Below are 22,087 nucleotides of genomic sequence, written 5' to 3'. Positions count from 1 at the left end.
CGGGAACGGCGCGGCGGTGAGGCTGACTGACATCCCGCCATGTCCCGCTTCTTCCAGGCTCTCCGTCGCTCCGGCAGCGCCCGGGCCGGCGGTGCCGGTGTGCAGGAGGCGGACGTGCAGCGGTGGGGGCTGACAGGTCAGCGGGCTGCCCGGGGAAGGGCCGGCAGTGCCTTCAGGGGGTGGGYGCTGGCTGAGATGGCGGGAGGCGGCCCAGCGGCCCCGCGCTGCCTGCTGCTGCCCCGCTCGTAAAATTGCTTGGATTGGAGGGGGATCTTGAAATTGTCCACTTCCAACCCCATGCCATGGACAGGGACGCCTCCCTCTAGACCAGGTTGCCCAAAGACCCACGGACTTGGCCTTGAATACCTCCTTGGACAAGGCATCTACAACTTCTCTGAGCAGCCTGTGCCAGTGCCTCACCACCCTCACAGTAAAGAATTTTCTCCTAAKGTCGAATCTAAACATACTTTCTTTCAATWKGAACCCATTCCCCCKTGCTCTGTCGCTACAGGCTCTTGCYCCGTGTTTCCTGTAAGTTTCCTTGTAAATAGTAAACAGTCTTGCCCCGTGTTTCCTGTAAGTTTCYTTCAGGAAATGAAAGGCCACAATTAAGTTACCGCGGAGCCTTCCCTTTTCCAGCCTGAACAACCCCAGTTYTCTCAGCTGGAACTGTCTGGGCTCTGTAATAACAGGCCCCAGGCCAGAAATAAATAAAGGTGTAAATAAAGTGGCTCCTTAGCGTGTCCAAGMGAGCTGTAGCTGCTGCAGAGATGGCATTGCTGCCATGCTCACTGCTTCATGTGAACCTTCCCCAGCTGCTGCAGAACTTCTCCTTGGCTTTGTGAATTTAGTGTGTGTTGGAGCCAGGGCTGAGCCMAGCTTTAACCTCCCTAATGCCTCAACACAGCCTTGGACAGCCTTGTGCTGCAGGACAAGATGAACGAGAGTTGGCCTGTTCAGTGGCCTTGAAATAGGCTGATGTTGAGCATGAATTAAAGTGCTTTCCRCTGCCTGGAGGATGATACTAAAGGGCAGTCTACCCTGCCTGCACGTTTCCCTTAGCTGCTGGAAGTCCTTAATCCCCGTGCTGGTTTGAGTTTGTGTATCCTGTGGGCTGGTGAGTTGCTTCATGCACTCTTCGTGCACTTTTTCCCAGGGAGGAGAGGGCAGCAATAGCACAACACACAGCACTTGAGTCTAAATACAAGGAAAGGTCTTGCCAGCTCCTATGTGACTTGTTTTGACATATTTTGCCCCATAATAAGCATTGCAATGGTGGTAGTAGTYACAGTGGCCTGTTGGTGATGTCTGCCCTAGCTTTAAGTACACAAAAACTGGAAAACATCTTGTAGAGAAATTATTGTTATACAGTAATAGATTGTGACAAACATTTCTGGTAGCCTAAAGCGTGTCCCTGGACCTAGTACTTACATATTCCAAAAAGCGACTGGAGATGAAAATCAAGCTGTCTTTCAGGAATGCAAAGTAGCAGCCTAATTATTAGATCAGGTTCCTTGTAAAGTCTGTTGCAATGGCTCGGGGCATTTTTGTGTGTGTAAGTTTCTGAATATGCTTTAGTTTAATGGAATTGCTGTAACATTGGGGTCTTTGCTCTTCAGGAGGRTAAACCAGCTTCTGCTGSAGGCTGCTGTGCTTTTCCTGTRAGGCAGATGWTTGTGAAGGCTTGTTCTGSGCAGGACTTGTTTCTAGTGTAACTRTGTATAGAATGTATTGGGTGACTTTGTAAATGTAACAAATGAATTTAATTCCCAGGCATAAAGCTTCGTCCCTATCAATTAGAAGGTGTAAACTGGCTGGTGCAATGTTATGAAGTTCAGCATGGCTGTATCCTGAGTGATGAGATGGGTCTCGGGAAGACTTGTCAGGTGTGTTTTCTTCTGGAAAATAATCCTTGCCTAACTCTTTTTAGCCCARTGTTTCTGCAGAATGAAAAAGAAAAAGCACCCTGATTATCCCGCGCCCCCCCCCAATCTAGAATTCCATGCTCAAGTGGGAGAGCTCATTGTCTCTTTCACTCTTTAACCAATTAAAACAAGTCCTGAGTCACTCTAAAAAGGTTTCAGGGTTTTGTAAAAGGATGAGTGGTCATTTTATACAAATACCTTAATGCATAATTCATAGTGTGCACAGTCAAAGGCACAATACATAGAAAGTACAGGGAAAATAATGTCCTTTTGATGCACCTGCACCAAGGTAATTTTTGTTTTTGTCAACACATGGATTAAAATTTATAGGTCTAATATTTTTCAGAGGTTTGTTGGGTTTTTTTTTAGGTTTTTCAGTGGGTTTAAGTTTTGTTGGAAAATAACTTTTTGTGTCATTGGCTCAGCTGATTTTATTCAATAGGTCTTAAATTACAAATAGTTTTAAAAAGCAATGCATGGTAGATCTAACCCTAACCCTAACATTTGTGACTGTGCAAGAAATGCCTTTGGAAAGGGGCTCCATATATTGAGGTCATATTTTAGAATCAAAGCCTTTTTGTCTGGATTCCACTTGATATTCTGTTTCCTTTGTGCTAGTGAACCTATGGGAACTAGCTGCAAAGCTCAACAAGGAGACAGATTATAAAGGATCAGGYTATTGGGTTGAACCCTTCCCTTGCTATAAAAAAATTATTTTCCTTGCCTTTTAGACCATTTCTCTACTTCTTTATTTGACACAAAAATTATCCAACAAAGAGAGATTTCTGATACTTTGTCCTCTGTCAGTTCTGAGCAATTGGAAGGAGGAACTGGAGAGGTAAGTTTGAACAGTTGTCTGGCTTGTTATATTCTCRCTCAGCAAGTTGCAAAGATTGTTTTCAAATGTGCTCACTCCAACACWTTCTTTTTATCCTTTCAAAAGGATAAAAAGTAAAAAGAGAAGCTGCTACTAAACCAACAAATCAATGCAGACTATGCAGTTAATGTATAGTCTTACAATGCTGTGGTATACATTWATCCATCCACCCTATAGTATTGGCTGTCTTTCAGTCCAAATGGCTTCACTGGCTCTTTGCTTTTTGTTGATTTGTAACCCTYCATGCTCAGCCTCTCTTAGGCAAAATCTGCTGAAGACAGCCAGGCATCTTTATGATGAAAGGTAAGACCCAAGTTGGGGGGCATGCTCACACATGCATGCAAAATACATCATGCCTGTGCATGCAGCCCATCTTCACTAGGCTGACTTGTGCTGATGGTATATCTGTTGTGTCTGCAGTATGTACAGAATTTTTAGTCTGGAGCCCACTGATTCTTTTTTAAGAGGGAGGGTGTGAAGTTAAAAGTTAGAAGAGAAATCTGTCTATGTGACCATTGGGCAATACTGTCTGTCAGGATCTCAAGTCATCCAGGTTMCATTCTGAAGTGAGCTTGTCTGATTGGGTAGACTTAGAGTTGGAATAGTTGTGGGAAAGTGCATTCCTTCATAGATCAGCAGTGTGGCTCTATAGAAGAAATATGAGGTAAATAACAGTGGTGGGATTATATGAGGAAGAATTCTATGATCCCAACAATTGGAACTGGTTTTGTCTTTTGACTGAGAGAGTATATTTTTGAGGCTCTGACTTGGATCTCTTTGCTGCAGAYRTTTTKTTTCTTTATTTTAGTATGATTTMGRCCAATTCTTTGGCCTCAGCTGGGCYAACTATATTCATTCACCTGCTTYCCACAAACTTTTTYTCARTTCAGAATTGCAGCTGGRTCATGAGACTGGTTTTCAATCATCTACCTTGGACTCTGACATCTAGAAGATTGCAGGTTTATTTAGGACATGTCCAAACTAGAGCCAACCTCTGAAGTGCCAGCCTGAGGTGAAAATCACGAAGGAGTGAGATTTTAAAGCTGAGGTCCAGACACATATGATGGGAGTGTAGGGTGTTTGGATAGGAGTTCYCATTATCTGTGCAGTGGCTGTGTTTCATAATGGGGTCCAGGGTCATAAACACATGAAAAGATTTAGCTTAGCTCACTGTTTTTGCTCTTTCTCTTAACAACAGGTTTGCTCCAGGTCTTTCTTTCATMACATACATAGGCAGCAAGGAAGAGCGACCCAAACTGCAGGAGAACCTGAAAGAGGGCTCTCATTTCCATGCACTCCTGACAACATATGAGGTACGTGATGTCTTTGTCACTTGAAAGGGGGACTCAAGTTTTCCTCGCCTTTTTGATTCCTCTGTACCACACAGTTCATGCCTTGTCAGCCCACAAGTTTTCTCACTTTTACCCTTCCAGTTCTGTTCCCCCACTACCACTGGGCAGTGTGAGTGAGTGGCTGTGGGTGGTGTTAAACCACAACATTCTGAGGGTGTCACATAGCTGTCACATTATTTTCCTCAGRTAGTAAATGCCTTCATTTCACTCTGCTCCATTTCACCATAGTTTGCAAGCAGATAAAAAAATGCTCTGTTTCTTAACTGATGTATTTACTTAAATCATAATTAACAGTTCATTTTCTTYCATTGCAGATTTGCCTGAAAGATGCAGCATTTCTAAAGTCGTGAGTCTGGTTTTAAYTTTTTCAAATTTAAGTCTGCATATCTGTCAGCAGTTGCTTAAGTGGATGTTTGTATGTGTGAGATTCTGTGTTGTTTCACAAGAGACAGGGATGTTCTTGGCTCATGATTAGAGCTTTGCCTTTTCCAACTTTGAGTGAAGGAGCTTTAATGTCAGCTAAGATACATGTGAACTTTCCCCAAGGACAGTTTTCAAGCCAGTTAACTCAAAGCAATAAGGCTTTGTAGTAGTGACTTACAGCAGTACACTAAGAATCAGTACAGCAGAGGAGATTCTCCAGAGCTTCAGGTTATAAAGGTATTAGTTGCAAAATTCACTGAAACTGACCCACATAATATAATAGTGATAATGTTCTAATACCATATTCTGAAGTTTATWGCCTCCAGTGAGAGCTGTGGAGGGCTTATGAAATATTATGCCTTCTAGAAAGACTGATTATTCAGCTGAAATTCAGCCTGTAGGAGGTAATGGAGTCTGCACTTGAAGTGGGGAGGAATTTTCCTTTTTTCTTAGCAGAAGTGCCAATGTGTTGCAATGATGTTGTGACAAATGCTGGGAGTAGCTCAGTATCTTTGGAGAAGCAGAAATCCGTGACCCCCACTGGCACAGTTTTGTGTCTGTCAGGCCTAGTCAGGCCCACAGTGGGCACCCTCCTGTTTTTCAGGAAAGCAYCTGTCCTTGGCCACTGCTAGAAATAGCAGGTTGTGCTGTACATCATGGTAGAAACCACATCTACTGAAAGTCACACCATGACTGTGTTGTCCTTTCAGTTTCATATAATGTTCTGCATTGCTGTGTATCATTCTGTTTATTGTAGTTTAGCCCTGGTATGTAGCACCCAGGGAGAGCAAGTAGCCAGCCCTAGTACCACAGAAATGTCAACTCCAGAGTAATTTCCTACTTCTAAAGCTAACAAATAATATCAAAACCATGTCACTCCAATTTAGGGTTTTGCCCTTTAGTCTTCCTTCTGAAAAAAAAGTGGTTGCTAATCATTTGTACCTTGTCCTGTGTAGGAGCATTTGGAGCACTTTGTAAAGGTGGGTCAGAGTTATCAGATGTCTCACCACCACTACTCCTTACAAGCAATGTAACAACAAATGAGTTGAGCAAGAGCAGTGCTCTAATGGAATGGAGGAGGGATCAGACTCTGCTTGGTGCATGAGCCTCTGCAGTGCTTCACAGTGCAAAGTGCTTCTGCAATTCAGCTCCTGAGCTTGTAGAATAAATGACATTTGTAGAAATAATGACATTTGACCTCTCAGGCAATGGAGAGCCACTGTGATATAGCWAAGAGGGAAACCCACTTCAAGTTGAGCCAAGCAGAGCCATCACTTACTTCAGTCTTTCTGTACTTACAAGAATGAGTTGTCAGCCCCTAACTGAGGATGCTTGTTTTCATTTGTTCAGCTTTAACTGGGCTGCCTTGGTTGTAGATGAAGCTCACAGACTGAAAAATCAAAATTCTCTGCTTTACAAGACACTTTCTGAGGTAAAGTACCTAATCTATCTTCTAGTCTCTTAAGACTTTTCCCATTTTCAGGTTCTCTGTTTGTACCAGAGAYAGAACACTGAGCTCTGAACCATAACTCGTTTCCATCAGAGCTGGTAAACAGAATTCCATACTTAGTGACAGAGAGATAAAGGCTTTGTTGGCTTTGCTTGGAGCTTGGCAGTATTTGGAGCTTCCCTCTCGTTCTAGCTCATGTTTGGGCTTGCCATGTTGGAGCAGTTTGAGAGATTTAAAAATGTAAACCAGCCAGGCAAAGTGCTGAACCACAGCTGTGCTACTGCACCAGTAGAAGTCTGRCTGACCTAAGCAACAAGAGGCCATCTCCAGCTCTGGGAGGGTGAAGGAACCCTTGCCTAGCTCAGGGGACCTCAAATCTTGAACTACTGACRTCCCATTTAATGAAGCCACCCTTGTTTACAGAAATTAGGAGAATKACTCCAGCTTCCAAAGCACCCTGCCACAGTAGCACAAATGCCTGAGTGTAGGCTGCACTTCTGGTCATGGCAGTGAAACGTCAGCATTTGGTGTGTACTGGCATCAGCAACGATGTACTACCTTGGAAAATAGGGGCTTTTTATTGAATAGTACACCTTGGAAAATAGGGGCTTTTTATTGAATTCCCAGAAGTCTTGCATATGCTGAGCATAATATCCATGATGTCTGTAATTAGGGAGCTTTGGTTATAATGAAAAAAAACGTAGACATGATTCACCTTAGCTCTCTTCCTAATGCATTTCCTATTACCAAATGTGAGGGAAATTTGTGTATTTCCAAAGGTAAACATATTTCCCAAGTCTCTTTATGRGTATTACTGTAAGCAACAGATAATGTTGCTGTGTTTGTCAGAGTTACCTATTGAGCAGAAATGGAACTTATTGTGACGCAGTTTCATTTCACTGTCCTATTCCTACTGCATTTTCCTTATCCCTCATTATCTAACACGGAATAGACAATGTTAAACTGTAGACTGCATGAATCTGAACATTTTAATGGAGTCAGTTTTGCACTTTATTCTTATGTTGCTTGCACTGAATTCCTTGCACTGCTGCCAGCCAGGTCAGTTTGGAGCTGTTTGACTGTCACGCTATACCTCATGTTTGGATAGTTTTGGCAAGTCTGCAGCATTCTGCAAGCAGTTCTGCGCTGCCTCTCATCTTTTAAGTAAAGAATGGTGTGGGTGGACTTGTATATTTACTAACTTTTCATTACAGGTATTTTTTTTTCCTAATAATTTTGTTTTATTGCATGGTTCTTTCAGTTCTCAGTAGGCTTCAGCCTGTTACTCACGGGCACTCCAGTCCAGAACAGCCTCCAGGAGCTGTACTCCTTACTCAGTTTTATTGAGCCTGACATCTTTCCTAGGGAACAAGTGAAAGAGTTTGTTGAGTATTACCAAGTTATTGAAAAGGAGAGTGAGCCAGGTCAGTAATATGCAACATTGTACTTCAGTCAGAAAACAGCTTTTATCTTAACTAGGAAACAACTGTGTTATGTCTCTTTTATTTGCTTTCTTTTAATGGTGACTACTTTAAAACAAAGTCATAAAATATAATGATTACTTTAAAGCAAGAGCTGCCTTCATGTACTTCCTAAGTGTTTCAGGTTGGCAACTATGCTTTGGTTTCTCTGTTTGTAAAATGTGRCTTGAAGAATTTTATTAGTAGATGTGAGATTCCTTTTACATTTATTTTGAAAATGTTGTTGTAAAGATATTGTATAAATTCCTTACCTTTAACACAGTATTTGCCTCATTTTTTTTTGTTTGTTTTGGTTTGGGTTTTTTGTTTGTTTTGTTTTGTTTTGTTTTGTTGTCCCTGCTTTTGCATAGCCAAAGAATTGCACAGTCTCCTGCAGCCGTTTCTGCTTCGGAGAGTCAAATCTGAGGTGGCTGCAGAGCTGCCAAAGAAGGTGGAAGTGGTTCTGTACCATGGAATGTCAGCTCTGCAGAAGAAGTACTACAAAGCCATTTTGACAAAAGATTTAGGTAACTGAGTATTTTGAATTCTATGAACTATTTCTAAAAACACAACTAATTCTTTCTGTACATGCATGCTCAGTTGTAGAGCAGAAGTTACTTGGCCTGCAGGATATGTACAGAATAAATATGCCAAATTTAGTGTTTAGGGCTGCTTAATTTGTGGTTTTAGCTTGTGATGAAATAGGAGATGTATCTATTGATCTATTGCTTAGCCATTCTAGAGCTAGGAAGGGTCAGCTTGAGGATCTGTCTGTAATTAAAAATCCTTATCACAAGGTAAGCCTGTTCCTATTGCATGTTTTTGTATTCAGACAAAGTGGTGGTACAAGAAATTTTGGATCTGTGATTCTCTACAAATTTTCCAATAGTAGCACAGATACCATAAAATAAATTTCAACCACTGGATGCAGATATGAAGTTTTTTGGAAACTACAGGGCTATGTACACAATGCAACCACTACCATCATGTGGTTTGTGTGTGCTTACTTGTCGTAGGGAAATTAAAAYTGGGGAGTTGGAGATCCTTTGTTCTTCTAGGGCTTTCCAGCACTTTGCATGAACATCCCCAGGAAATCTGAACATTCATCTTCTTGTAAAGTCAGCATATGTGCAAGTGTTTTCTTTTGTTCCTCACAAAAATGCAACTCTTTGGTTGCCCAGGAGATCTTGACTGTGCTGGKTTTTTTTTKTTTTGTTTTTTTTTTTTGAAAATGCAAATGAACTGCACCAAATTTCTTTCATGAATTTTGATGATTCACTCTTAGAAAAATTACAGTGACCTTTTCCTGGGAGTCTGGAAAGTTCAGTGAGATTGACAAGGCCAAGTAGTGTTAATTTGGGTTTACTAGTGTTTATCTGGTTTTTAGTGTTTATTTCTAAAGGCTTGTCCAAAAGGTGTGAGGAAAATTTCTTTTTGGTCAATGAAAACAGATGTATTAGTCTTGAGATGAGAAATTCAAATTCAGATGTGATACACAGAGAGAAATACATACTGAAGCACTTCARGGCAGTTCTTAGTGCCAAACTTTCCCAGTTGCACCTATTAATGGAGCATGGGCTTCCCTGCTCAGTTCTTTTTCTGTGCTCTTTGTTTCAGATGCATTTGAAAATGAAACAGGAAGAAAGGTTACACTCCAGAATGTCTTAATTCAGCTTCGAAAGTGTGTTGCCCACCCGTACCTCTTTAATGGTAGGAAAGCACTTCTCTCACYTGAAACAGAAAAAAATAACTTTCTTAATATATACAGTGGTTTTCTATTATTAGTGTAATGCTTAGAAGAAGCAAGTAATAAACACTCTTGTACTTGAATCAGTAGCAGCTGTGGGTTTGTAACCAGTTCCATGACAGAACACACGACAGTTCATCAAGGAGAAATGAAATAGGAAACTGTGTGAAATCTGAGCTTCTGACTGCAGCTTTCCATTTGTTTGTCTTCTCTCATCTAAACAAAGAAATTACAATGCTTTGTGAACTACTGAGAATGTAATTTAGAGATAGAGAAGGACCATCAGTTCTCAAGCAGGCATCATGGGGCTCTGGTTGGCAATAGTGGCAGTGGGACACACTGAGGTGGACCACAGAATTGTTATTTATATGGTATTAGCTCTGCTTTTGAAACTCCTTTCTGTTCCAGGAGTTGAACCAGAACCCTTTGAGATTGGAGAGCATATTGTTGAAGCCAGTGGCAAGATGTGCTTGTTGGATAAACTCCTTTCGTTCTTGTATCATGGGTATGTCACACTGGGGTGGGATTGACATAGGGAGAAAAAATAAACTTGGAAAGCAAACTACCTAATTTAGCCATGGMTTGAGCAGATATTCATCACAACACRAGCACWGACCTATTGATTGCATGTTGCTGACTACCTGAAARTAGTAATTTCAGTATGAAAAGCTGTATTGGAGATGGTAGAGGAACCTTGAAGATTTTTATAGTTTGCTTTTCAGCATTTCTCAAAACGCTTGACTAAGTCTCTCACACGCTCTCATGTTTGCCATATTTGTGATCCTGAGGCAATAACCCTGTGGTTTGGTATTCAGCCTATCTKCTTTGACTGTGGGTTTCCTGAGAGTGGATTCCAATGCTTCAGTTGAGTTTCTTTGTGCTAGCATGTCAGTGTTAGCCTGGGAGGCAGAATCCATGGCAAATGTGAAAAAGAAAAAAAAAAATAAGCCAAACTTCAGAAGGTTTGGGATTGATGTTCAAAACACCTTGTGTTGTGCTCTGGTGAGTTCAGAACCTGGAACCCAAAGACCAAAGGACAGCTTCAGCAGCCCTTGTGAAGTTCTGATGCGGTTGTGTTGTCTTTGTCTTGTTGTRTAGCACCTTGTGAGTGGGTGCCTCTCCATTGAATGTCTTTGCTGCAGGACCAGCCCTGTGCAAATTCTGGACTTRAAAATTTATCTGTTCTGCTTGACAGTGAAGTCAGATTTAAACTGAGCACTGTCTGAGGCCTAGGGCTGGAAGGGAGAARAGTTAATTTTTTACACACATTTCTAGGTAGGGTTTGATCCTTGAGGGTCATTTCCCAGTATTTCAGATGCACTKTAGTGTGTGATTTGAGAGCAGTCACATGGTGAGGAACAMCTCATCATGCTAKGCTGAAGTTGAGGGTCCTTTTAGASAGACTGCTTTGGRTCCTCACCAGGCTGTATCCAGCCAGCTGCAGAGCTGTGCCAGAGCCTTGTTACTTCTTCATGACTCCATACCCAAGACACAGCAAATGATCGTGGCAGATAAAGCTAAACTGATTGCATTTGCCTGTGGGGCTCAAAATGTGGTGAGGGAATGAGCTGTGATTCTGGGAGGCTTTAATGTACAGAGATGATGAGCCTTGCTTGGTGTAACAGTGACTAATAATGACTGATTAAGCTATTGTGACCCCCCTACCACTCTGAAATGCTCCCACAGTACACTGAGGATCACAAGATCTCATGTTCTTCTTGCAGTGGCCACCGTGTGTTGCTYTTTTCTCAGATGACTCAACTGCTTGATATCCTGCAGGACTACATGGACTATCGAGGTATGTTCTGCACACTTTGTTGGGAGAGGGCTTATCATAGTGATCTCTGCCAGACATTGTTCCTCTGAATTTGGTTGATCTTCCTGGGAGGGAGAAAGGAATGTGATGGAGATTTATTGCTTCTTAGTAGATAGAGACCATATTTCTGCAGTGGCTATGTGAGTTGAAGGGTCTTGAGTTCAACTCTTTGCTGTTACCAGCTTCCTGAAATCAACAGGCAGTTAAGTGTTGTTCTTCAAAGCAGCTTCATCTTTTGTGCCTTGATTAAATGGAGGGTAGCAATGTTTCGTTATATATTTGTGTTCAATTGTGTACCTGTGTCCTGAATTAACTGCAGTAAAAGCAAGCAGTCAGCTTGCTGTAGTTTCAGTTTGTCCAGCACAAAACACAAACTCAGCCACAGTTATATTAGGAAATTAATTTTTGATTAAAACAGTTGTTGACAGTGGGGCCCCAGCATGTCTGTRAGGGCAGGTTGGATCAGACCATTTTTGGCAAGGTTAGCAATGTATTCTTGGGACATTTTCTTTTGTTTCAATCCACGTGGCTCCATGCCTACTTAGGATTTCCCATGAAAGAGGCTTTTGTTTGGTGTTTATGGTTTTGGACGACTAATAATGTAGGATAAAGCCAAATGTAGTGCCATATCCCATACTGCTTGCTCACAGGAAAGCACATACTGAAGGCCGTGGGAGTTTGGATAAGGAGGATCTGATGGTTGTTGGCTTGCTTTGTGRGGCCAACAGCCAGCACAGCATAGTCTGAAATGAGACTGTGTGCTAATGTTCTTTTACTTGGGCTCTGAATTTTCCTGTTTTGTTTCCAAGCAGTAAATTAAATGCTARGAGTCTCTGCTTCAGACTCAGCTAAATTACTCTTTACCAACAGTCAATCTGGAAGTCAGGGTCATTACCTCAGTTTATRTGAGGTTTAACTGGGAAAAAATGAAGGAGTTGAATGCAATAAAATGAGAATCAAGTCAGGAGGATTTGGCACAAAAGGATTCAGGAGAGCAATGAGACAATAGAAAATGAGGTAAGAGGGTAAAAGCAAAAGCCAAATTTCAGGAATATCCATRTTTGTTTGGAAAGGCTACAGCTACGAGCGGCTGGACGGCTCTGTGAGAGGGGAGGAGAGACACCTTGCCATCAAGAACTTTGGTCAGCAGCCCATCTTTATCTTCCTGTTGAGCACCAGAGCAGGTATGTAAGGAGAGGCAAACAGCCCGTCTTGCTTCTGCACTCTTATTTTATTCTCTCTGGCAAGGTTTCAGGGAATTCTGAATCCTGCAGAGCCTGTTTGTGTGGGGGTTTTTGAGGGAGACAGGACACATCCTGAACTTAGGTCTCTCATYTAGGACATCTGGTTTCTTTGCTTTTCTTTTGGCAGCTGATGCCAAGATCTTTTCCTCTTTCAGCCTCTTGAGTTTATTTTATTCCCAGTTCCATAATGCCTKTCTCTGTGCCAGTTTGAGCTTAAGGAATCTCACCAGCATTTTATTTCTGCAAGCATCAAATTTTAGGCAGRAACAGCTTTAAGTAAGCTGATGGAATTACTTCTCAAGTTTGCTAGACATGGACATGCTCTTTAGCTGACACACATACTGAAATGAGAGCTTTTTAYTGTCCTGAGACTGCAGAGAGCTCCATGGGACTGCCATCTGTGCTTCTTCCCCTCTCTGCTCCCTGAGCAGATCTGTGTCTTCCACACAGTTTCAAACTTCTCTCTGTTCAGACAAGCACAGAACTAGGCTTCTGCTTGTCTCCAGAGGAGGATTCCACATGGCTTGGTCTCAAACATCAAACTGGTGCCAAGTCTTCCTCTGGGCTTCTGGTKAGACCTGTCTGGATGAGCCTGGCTCCAGTGACACCACAGTGCACTGAGGGAGCACACAGGGAGACTGAAGGGAAGCCCCTAATTCTGGGTGTCAGGGGTATGTGTGTCTCTCACCAYGGTGCCTGAACTCTCCCTGCCCATGTCAGCCAGACTTAGAGTTGTTTTGTACTGCACATTGCTATGTCTAGTCAAAGCATCTTGTATTCAGCTGGGAACAGGTGTGCCAACAGTATTCCCACTGCTRTTAGATTATGGACAGAGATTTTCAGGTGCTGTCCTGTTCATGACTGTCTCCATTCACAGGAATATTCTGATTACAGTGAGGGTGTCTTGTCATGAGTTGGGAGAAATGTAAGGCAGCAGGCTGTCCCCTTTTCAACTRCAATATATGGTCACATAGAGGTATTTTAAAAAGTAAAATTAACTGTTTTTTTTCATCTTTTCATTTCATGAGAGCCCAAGTTCTAACCTCAATACMTTTAAGTCATATAAACACCTGGCCTCTGGTTATTGTGTAGTTTGGCTTGGTTTTCCACTGTTTCAGTGGTGTATTTACAGCTGGTTCTATGCAGCAGCCAAGTCATGACTTGGGCAGTCCCTTGTGGCTTCAGGAAAACCAGTCCTTGCTGGGATAATCTGCCTGCCAGCAGAAGAATTATGTCTGTTTTCATCAGTCTTGACAATCAGTCCCATTTGCATTGGTTCATTCACACTCTATGTTTTTTGATTACATTGCATTGTACAGCTTCTTTTTGGGAGGGCTGTTGCAGAAAGCTGGAAATTGAAGGTTTACCCATCTGTTCAGATCCTTTTGAGACTTAGATTTGGGGTTGAGAGATGGATTGAATTAGATACAGYTGATCAGATCTGACAGAACTTTGCACAGCATAAATTCTCCAACCTCTCCTTTATTTTCTGTTTGTGACATATTTTATGATCTTCTTTTGTTTGTAGGTGGAGTTGGCATGAATCTCACAGCAGCAGATACAGTTATTTTCACTGACAGTGATTTTAACCCACAAAATGACTTGCAAGCAATAGCAAGAGCTCACCGGATTGGGCAGCACAGGTGAGAAATGTCACTACTTCTGGTTTGGTTGCTGACTCTCTTGACCTCTCAGTATTACCTTCCCTTTCCATAGGCAATGGTATGAGGATAGATTGAAGATCAAAGGGGAGCAGAGAGGATTTTATTACTTCATTTTCTATCTGCAGTATTGTCCTTGTCATGTATCCAGGGTGGGAACTTTGTAAATTTGGAGTGGGAGACAGAGGCTGGAGGTTCACCTGCACTTTTGCAGCCAGCATTTCTCCTGTGTAAGGCAGAATTCTATCAGCATCACATTTCTGCTGATTTTTTTTTCATTTTGTTCTTGTCTTTACCTACCAAAGGAGTGGTTAGGGGGTAGTAAATAGCTTAGTGCACCTCAAAACAAAGTAAGTAATAATAATTTTCTTAAACTTTTTAAGGCCTGTAAAAATTATCCGCTTGATTGGGCGAGATACAATAGAAGAAATAATCTATCGAAGAGCTGCCTCTAAGCTCAGGCTGACCAATGCCATTGTAGAAGGAGGTCAGTTTGCTTTGGGAGCACCCAAGCCTCAGGGAGCAGCAGAGTTTCAGGTAAACCACAGTTATATTCTCAATTTGATTCCAGTAACCACCTTAGAAATGTCCCAGAATGTTTCTGTCAAACCTTGCCAAACAGTTGAGCATTGATATGGCAGCCTTTATATGTAGAAAACAAAATGACATCCCATGTCCGGACAAAATCTGACGTTTGAAGACAATTTTTGTAATTTTGTAGTGCATTCCTTGTGGGAAAGGGGTGTGTTGTCTTGGAGAAGAGGGGGAGAACCTTTCTTTGTCTTACTTGTTTTTTAAGTATAATAGTTTTAAAGTGGAAGCTGACTCATTGTTTCTCGAGCTGATCTGYCTCTGGTGCTTTTCTCTCACAAACWGAGCTGATAAGAAGTCAGCTGATAACCTAGTCAGCTTTTRGTTGTTAGTCTGAAACTCAGTCAATCTTCTTTTGGCCTCTTGGCAAATACAGTGTCTSTGGAGTCAGGGCATGATTTATAATTTTGACCTGAAAGCTGGATTTTGTGCTGAGAACTTATCTTGAAAACCTCAAGCAAAGTGACATTTAAGGGAACATATCCCCTGTGTGTAGCTAAATCTAGGAGARGTTTGGATTTAGTGTATCCTTTCCCCTTCTGCCTCCCCTCCCTGCCCCATCAGCGTGGATCTCAGCAATTAAAGTTTTTGTGGGAGAAGTGGAACTGAGCCCATAGGAAATTCCATSCTGATATTTTTCTCCCCCTGGATTTTTATGGTATTTAAGCTTTTGTTTTAAAGGGATTGGGGGCAAAAACAAGCTTGGCCTTCCTGGCTATGGAGAAAGCTGCTTGAATGCAGTCAGGACAGTGCTGTTTTGTCATTTAGCACTGAAGAGAAAMAACTGTTCAAGTCTGGATGAGTTAGATTGAGGGAGATATGTTGTTGAGGCTTGTCCCATCAGGTGTTGGGAGAATGGGGCATGTTAAAGCATAAGTATTTTGACAGGCAGACTTAAAGCTTAGGCTCCTCCACTCATACATCCTTCACATTTAAGCCTGAGAAGCTCGAGACACAGGGATTGACATGGGATTAGAAGATAATAATACTGAACTTCCCCTTCTCTTTGTCTAAGCTGAGTGAAATCTTGAAATTTGGCCTGGATAAATTGCTCTCCTCTGAGGGGAGTACTGTACAGGATGTGGAGCTAGAAAACATCCTTGGTGAGACAAAAGGAGGACAGTGGATAATGGACCTTGTGCTGCCACAGGAAGAAGAGAATGAAGAGGAGGATACAGAGAGTAAGTGAAGAATCTCAATAGCTATGTCACTTGAGTGCTSAYAGAGATGGCTTCMCAGGTAGGGGTGGCATTTTTCAGGCAACAAGAAAAGCAGAATTATAATTTKACTTGGATTGTGCTTGTGGCCTATCCACAAATTYTATTTCCAAATMTTTTTTKATATTTTTCTTMTTTTTTTTATCCTTGCRTGTCTGTCAAATAACGTTAATACTTGCCAGTTTTGGTGACTGGGAGTTGAATTCCTTCCTGTGCATATTTTARTACCTCAGATGGAAATTTGTGAGAAAAGGGAAAATATTTATATTGTAGGTGCTGCTTTTCACACAGAGAAACATTAAGATAAATCTTTAGTTTTGGATGTAATAGTAACATAAGGAAAGGCTTTATAGCAGGTGTTCTGTTTATCTCCAAATCAAAGATTATTGGCCATGAAAATCCAAAGGGTGAAATAAGAAATGCAGAATCATGGTGTCTATACAACTAGAACAAAGCTACTCTGTCTTCTGAGCTCTCCAACCTGAATGTCACCCAATTGTGGTTAGTTTTTCATAGTCCCATACTATATGAAAATAAATTCTAGGATAGTTCCCTCTTCCAGTGGCTCATTTCCCAGAGAAAGACTGAATTTTCCTCTGGGTACACAGCAGAACTTAAATACAGATTTGTGACTGAAGTTGAATTGTGGCCCTGCAGGACAGTTATTGTCCATCCAGCAGCAGTTGCCAGCAATGAGCAATTATTTGCTGAGAGTTAGCAAAGAGTGGTGTTTTCTGGTGGTGACTTAAGAGAGGAGCAGTGATACCACTCTGTGTAGTAGGTGTTGGGAAAATAACTCACCTGGTGAGCAGCAACCCTGAGCTGCCAGAGTTCCATGCCTTTACTTCATATGGGATCTCAAAAGCAAAAATTTTCTGTCCCTTTACGAGAGCTGCTTGTAACTACATAGCAGAGCTGAATTAATTCTCCACTGGCAGAACATGGAATGACCAAAGGGAACAGTGATGGAACCACGATTTAAAATAATTAATTGACTGAAATAGGAAGAAAGGTTCCTTGCCAATCTAAACAAATGAAAGGCTTTGGCTAAGGGAGCAATTCCTGATTCTCTTGTTTCTACATGATGCTAACTCTGGTCATACCAAAAAATTATAAGAGTGAAGGTCTTTTTCTGCTGAGGGTAGAACAATATCACAGAAGAGCCAGATTTTTTTTTATGTCACTGTACAGTTTAGGTTTTAGTAGGTTTCAGTTCCTTTTCACACTTTTTAATTCTTTTTTAAAGATCACATGTACGTGTATGAAGGCAAAGATTATTCCAAAGAACCCAGCAGAGAAGACAAAAAAGCATTTGATCAGCTTTTGGATCTTCAGAAGGCATTGATTGAAGAGACCAGTAAGGAAGGGAGAGCTCTCCGGAACAAAGCAAATGTAAGGCAGATGTGACAAGGCTCATGATGCTCTTTCATTTGCTTGTGGAAAATGAAACTTGGCAGTTTTCTCTCTTTACCTACAGCTTGCAGAAGGCATGTTAAAAGATTTGGATGTCAGTTTACTAAAGCTGGCTCTGGAATCAGGACTTGACAATTCAGCAGTTCTGCTAACAGATTTGCGATAYGGTGTACCTACTCATATAAACTCAGATCACAAACCCACATATTATGTGACAATTGAGATGTGAAGATTAASACTTGTGAACAAGTAAACAAATGGGAAAGGAATAAGGTTAAGGAGGGCATCAGGCATGGCTTTAAGATGAGCAGTTTGTTTCTCTGATACCTTTCTTTTTCCAGGCCCTTCTCACAGGCCTTCGGGAACAATCRGCCAGGAGGAAGCACTTGCTGAGTGAAGAGGAGCTGGAGGCCAGGAGGAAGAAGCGCCAAGAAGCAGCAGCAAAGAGAGCAAGGCTCATGGAGGAAAAGAAGGCAGCAAAAGCAGAGGCAGAACACAAGAAAAAGTATGGTTTGCACTRTATCTACTACTTGTAAACTGATGTTGCACTCCACTCCAGAAATGCGTGTCTGATTGACAAAAATAATATGCTTGAACTGCATAACATGGAGCTGAGAAGGTGGAAAAATGGCTTGAGTCCTTAGCAAGGATTCTTTCCTCCTGAATACCCTTGCCTGACTCTACGTCTACTTTAATTCATAGAGAGTGGCCTGAATAAGAATCCCATATCTGACTGTACACTGGRTGAGCCTTTGGGAGGAGCTTTCTGAAATGTCACAGCTATATAAATATAGCTATAAATTGGTCTGATATCTGTGACTCTTTGGCATGTGACTTATCTTTCTTCTTGTTTCCCAGGTGCTCTTCCTTTTCACCATTTTGAGTAGCTCCTTGTCCATGCCTGCAATGGGCTTATCACATTGGCATGTGGCTCTTAATATGATAGATAAGAGCTGTGGTAACCATCTAAAATAGAGGAGGGAGCGGAGGGAATGCACCTCTAGGCCTCCTGTGTTTCACTGCAATAGTTTAAACCAATCTGTGTGCCTCCACCTTTGATTTTCATTGAACATACTCTTCTTGTGTTTGGTTTCAGGATGGCCTGGTGGAAGGCCAATSATTACGAATCTACCTGCCTTCCTTCAGAGGAAAGTGGCTCTGAGGAAGAGTTTGAGGAGGATGAGTTGGGRCAGAATGTGGATTTAGATTACAAAGATGCAGACCAGAACTATATCAAGTACGTCATGGGAGATGTAACCCACCCCCAAGCAGAAGAGGAAGATGCCATCATTGTCCATTGCCTAGGTAGGACCTGAGAACAACAGGAGTGTTGTTAGGTGAGGTGAACAAGGGAGCTGAATTGTCCCTACTGACTCAATAGTTTCTAATTCTGAAGTAATTTGGATTTGAGTTTGACTTAAGTGGTAAAAAGGCAATACAGCCTCTACTCCACCATGTATAACCCACACAAGTACTAGCAAGGTGTTCAAGGGTCTTTGTGTGCCTTCTCTGGATTTATGGGTAAACCTCTTCAAAGGTGCCTGTATGGCTTGCAATTTTATATCAGTGGCTAAATGATCACAGTTCCTGACAGCCGGGCCTTTTGTKTGTCCTGTGAAACCTGTAGGGATCAAATTGAGATACTGAAATTCATCTTCTTTATCCAGTCAGCAGAGAGAGACAGACACTTCCAGAGGCTGAGGTAAATTTTTTGGTGCTTGTCTCTCAACACTGACAGTACAGATTAGTTTCCTAATTTAAAGCCCTCTTTCAAGACACTAAAGCTGAGGGAGATAAAGTCACTTTTAAGGGTTTCTCCTGAAGATTTAGCAGAACATCATAATCTGCTTTGGCTTATGTTACACTCTGCATGAAACCTCATGTTTGAAATGGAAATGCCAAATAAAAGTGAAATACTGCAAATACCAAGCACCTAGTTGTGAGATGCCCGAGGCACCAATCTGAGGACATACTACATGCATGCTCTGTGTATGTACATGTATGTATGTATGTGAGGATGCTGTCAGATTTATATGCTCAACACTATGGTTAGCGCTTGTTTCAGCATTTTTGGTGGACAGTAAGAAGGAATTCTTTTGCAGAGTTTTTCAGGGAATGGTGACAAGTTTGTTTTTCTCAAGGGCTGAGATTTATCCTTTAGGATAGTCCCTTGAATAGTGGTTAACTTAAGTTTGTATGTAGTTCCCATATCTGGTTTTGATAATCACTTTTTGCCTGTGTACAGAGCAGGCACCTTTCCTGCAAGGGTGGTCTCCAACCTCACTTCTAAAAGGAGTTTAACTTGTCATTTCATTCTAGACGACTCCGGCCGCTGGGGAAGGGGTGGTTTATTCACTGCTCTAGAAGCTCGTTCTGATCAGCCAAGGAAAATATATGAGATGGCAGGAAAGATGAAAGGTAAGAGATTAAAATGTGACCTGAGGCCAAGATACGTGAAAGAGCTTGAACTCCACTGACAGTGCAGGAGTCAGGTGCCTGRGTACCTTGATRCTTACATTTTTCACTCTTCCTCTASATGTGTGCATCCYTTGCTCTGAAAGTATTACTTCAGTGGGTACTTTGATTTGACTTGTTTGGAGTGTGAGAACTCTGTATAAGGGTTGATCATTCCAATTCATGCTGCAAGTCTTAAAAAAAAAGGAAAAAAACCCCAAATTTGTACATCATTCACAGAATGTTTTTCATTATATAAGACAGAGCACTGCATCTTCTGCCAAAGTGCTTTTAAGGAGGATGAAAGCCACCTCAGGTGTACTCAGCTGAGCTTTTGCTTCCCTCCAAGCACTAATGTTCTTCTGAGCTTGTATTAGCAGCTTTGAGATACCTGCAGCTAATGAGAAATGTACTTTTTGCTATAAGGTAGTCCTGTTGATTTTTCTAATTTCCTGGGAAATGCTTTCTTCTCATTTCTGTGTGTCTCTTTCTGTTTGTTGTCTTCAGCTGGGATGTGTGTGTGTGACTGTGTGGCTCAGGGGGAAAATGTTTGTCTTGTGTCCTTGGGGTCTGATTTTTTATTGTCCTGTTCTTTTTTCTGGACAGACCTGGAGTTAGGAGGAACCCTGCTATTCCCTATTGATGATAAAAAATCAAGGAAAAAAGGACAAGATTTGGTGAGAATGAAAAGCTCTTTTTCTGTTTTGCTCTATCCATATGTTTTTGAAATTGTGTGAAATGAACCTTATGTCTTTTTCACAGTAATAATGGCACTAATTACTGAATATGGTTAAGTTGCAGTTAAATGTTAGAAAAAAATTAGTTCTTCATTTATTAAAACTAAAAGTTAGTAATGCAGTTTTCCAGCACTATCACTATGTCCCTTAGTACTGTATATAGATTCCATTTCAATTTTTTGTGTTTTCTCCTTAGTTGGCCTTGATTGTAGCTCAGCACCGGGATCGGTCCAACAACTTGTCTGGCATTAAGCTGTCAGCTTTGGAAAAGGGCCTGAAGAAGATTTATTTAGCAGCCAAGAAAAGGAATGGTAAGTGTCTGTGCAGTAGAACAGCGAATTCTTTTATCTCTGGTATCACCTAAAGATGATGACTAATTTCCACCTCTCCTCCACTGTTTTATATCTCATGTGAAGTGAGATCTCCATAGCAGATATGTTGCTCAAAAATATTTCTCCTGCTCTTGTTGGGTAGCTTGAAGWCTTTTTCTAGATGGCTTTCTGTATGTGTATCTCTTCCTGAAGAGCATGCACTCTCTGTTCCCTCCTTTCCAGCCACAGTGCATCTTCCACGGATTGGGTATGCAACAAAAGGGTTCAACTGGTACGGCACCGAGCGGCTCATCCGAAAGCACCTGGCAGCACGGGGTGTCCCCACTCTTATGTATCCTTTTGGAGTGTGGCTCATTCTGTTCACCATCTAGTACTGAAATGATCCTCTAAATATCTCGCTGAATGCAAAGCAAGGAAGCAAGGCAAGGCACAGATGCCACAGTCCAGCTAAAAAAACTGGTTTYTCTGACTTTGCTGTCAGCATCCAGCATTCCTGACAGGATCCAGGTACTCATTCCACACCAAAGTTTTAGCATTTTRGGTGGTAATGACAGATGAGTATGATTCAGCATGCCTGGCAGAATTTGCTAGAAGCAGGTGTTAGTCTTCTGTTGACAGCATGGACTTACCTGGATATACCTCATCTGTGGGGGACATGACTGGAATTTCAGATTAACGGAAGTGACTCAGAAAGCAGCAAAAGTGAGAATATAAAAATATATTACAGTGTTCCAAACAAGTGATAGCCTGCTTCCTTGGCTGAACAGGATGAAAGGTGGTGTGTTAGGACAGGCTTAGGAAGACTTTCACCTTCCAGAAAAAGAAGCAGGTTTTCAGGAAGGCTCTTTTGTCAGGAAGGCTGTTTTGTCACTTCTCTACAAAGATATGCATTTGCTATATGACACTGTCAGCAATTCTGTGAAACTGAAAACCTGAAACAAACAATGGTATTTAGAGCATTCTGGCTCACTTCCTTGATGACTGTATTAGTGGATATGTTGTCTGGTATTTGTTGACACTTGACAGCATTTCCTTGACACTTTATTAGATATTACTTCTCTAGGAACAAAGGTTCTTCCTCTGCTTCACAGCTGTATTCATCTTCAACAACAGTCTCAAAGCCATGAAGATGCAGTAATTTCACTAAGAACATGCAGAAAAAAAGTGACCATCACACAGGCAGTCCATGGGCATTGAAATCAGAAACATGGCTTGTGCAGCCATTATTCAMACCTGTACCTCTCTGCTGTGACTGGCCCTAACATTTGCATGTTGTGAGTTGCTCCAGAGTGGAATGAGACTCCATCTGGCTTCAGAGTCCAAAGAGGAAGGATGTTGGCTCARTCCCAGATCTGTTTCAGAGATGGAAAATTAAACTTTTAACTGAT

General features: G+C 41.7%; 1 protein-coding gene across 1 annotated transcript; it reads left to right on the top strand.

Moving 5' to 3' along the window:
• The first annotated feature begins 1 nt into the window (after window position 1).
• On the top strand, window positions 2-22,087 carry CHD1L (chromodomain helicase DNA binding protein 1 like). The gene is made up of 23 exons (XM_057380824.1): window positions 2-136; window positions 1,774-1,886; window positions 2,657-2,763; window positions 4,001-4,115; window positions 4,469-4,500; window positions 5,928-6,009; window positions 7,289-7,451; window positions 7,859-8,014; window positions 9,105-9,197; window positions 9,643-9,739; window positions 10,959-11,032; window positions 12,124-12,234; window positions 13,823-13,937; window positions 14,339-14,492; window positions 15,562-15,727; window positions 17,010-17,155; window positions 17,518-17,681; window positions 18,273-18,481; window positions 19,496-19,594; window positions 20,237-20,307; window positions 20,564-20,678; window positions 20,922-21,030; window positions 21,748-22,087. Exons 1-23 carry the CDS (start codon window positions 40-42, stop codon window positions 21,824-21,826), a joined length of 2,667 nt encoding a protein of 888 aa, XP_057236807.1. The 5' UTR covers window positions 2-39; the 3' UTR covers window positions 21,827-22,087.

The sequence above is a fragment of the Malurus melanocephalus genome, unplaced genomic scaffold (genome assembly GCF_030028575.1).
Source record: "Malurus melanocephalus ecotype Western Australia unplaced genomic scaffold, MMel_1.1 scaffold_472, whole genome shotgun sequence".
NCBI lineage: Eukaryota > Metazoa > Chordata > Aves > Passeriformes > Maluridae > Malurus > Malurus melanocephalus.
The sequence above is the reverse complement of the archived record's forward strand: the minus strand, read 5'-3'. Positions and strand labels throughout refer to the sequence as shown.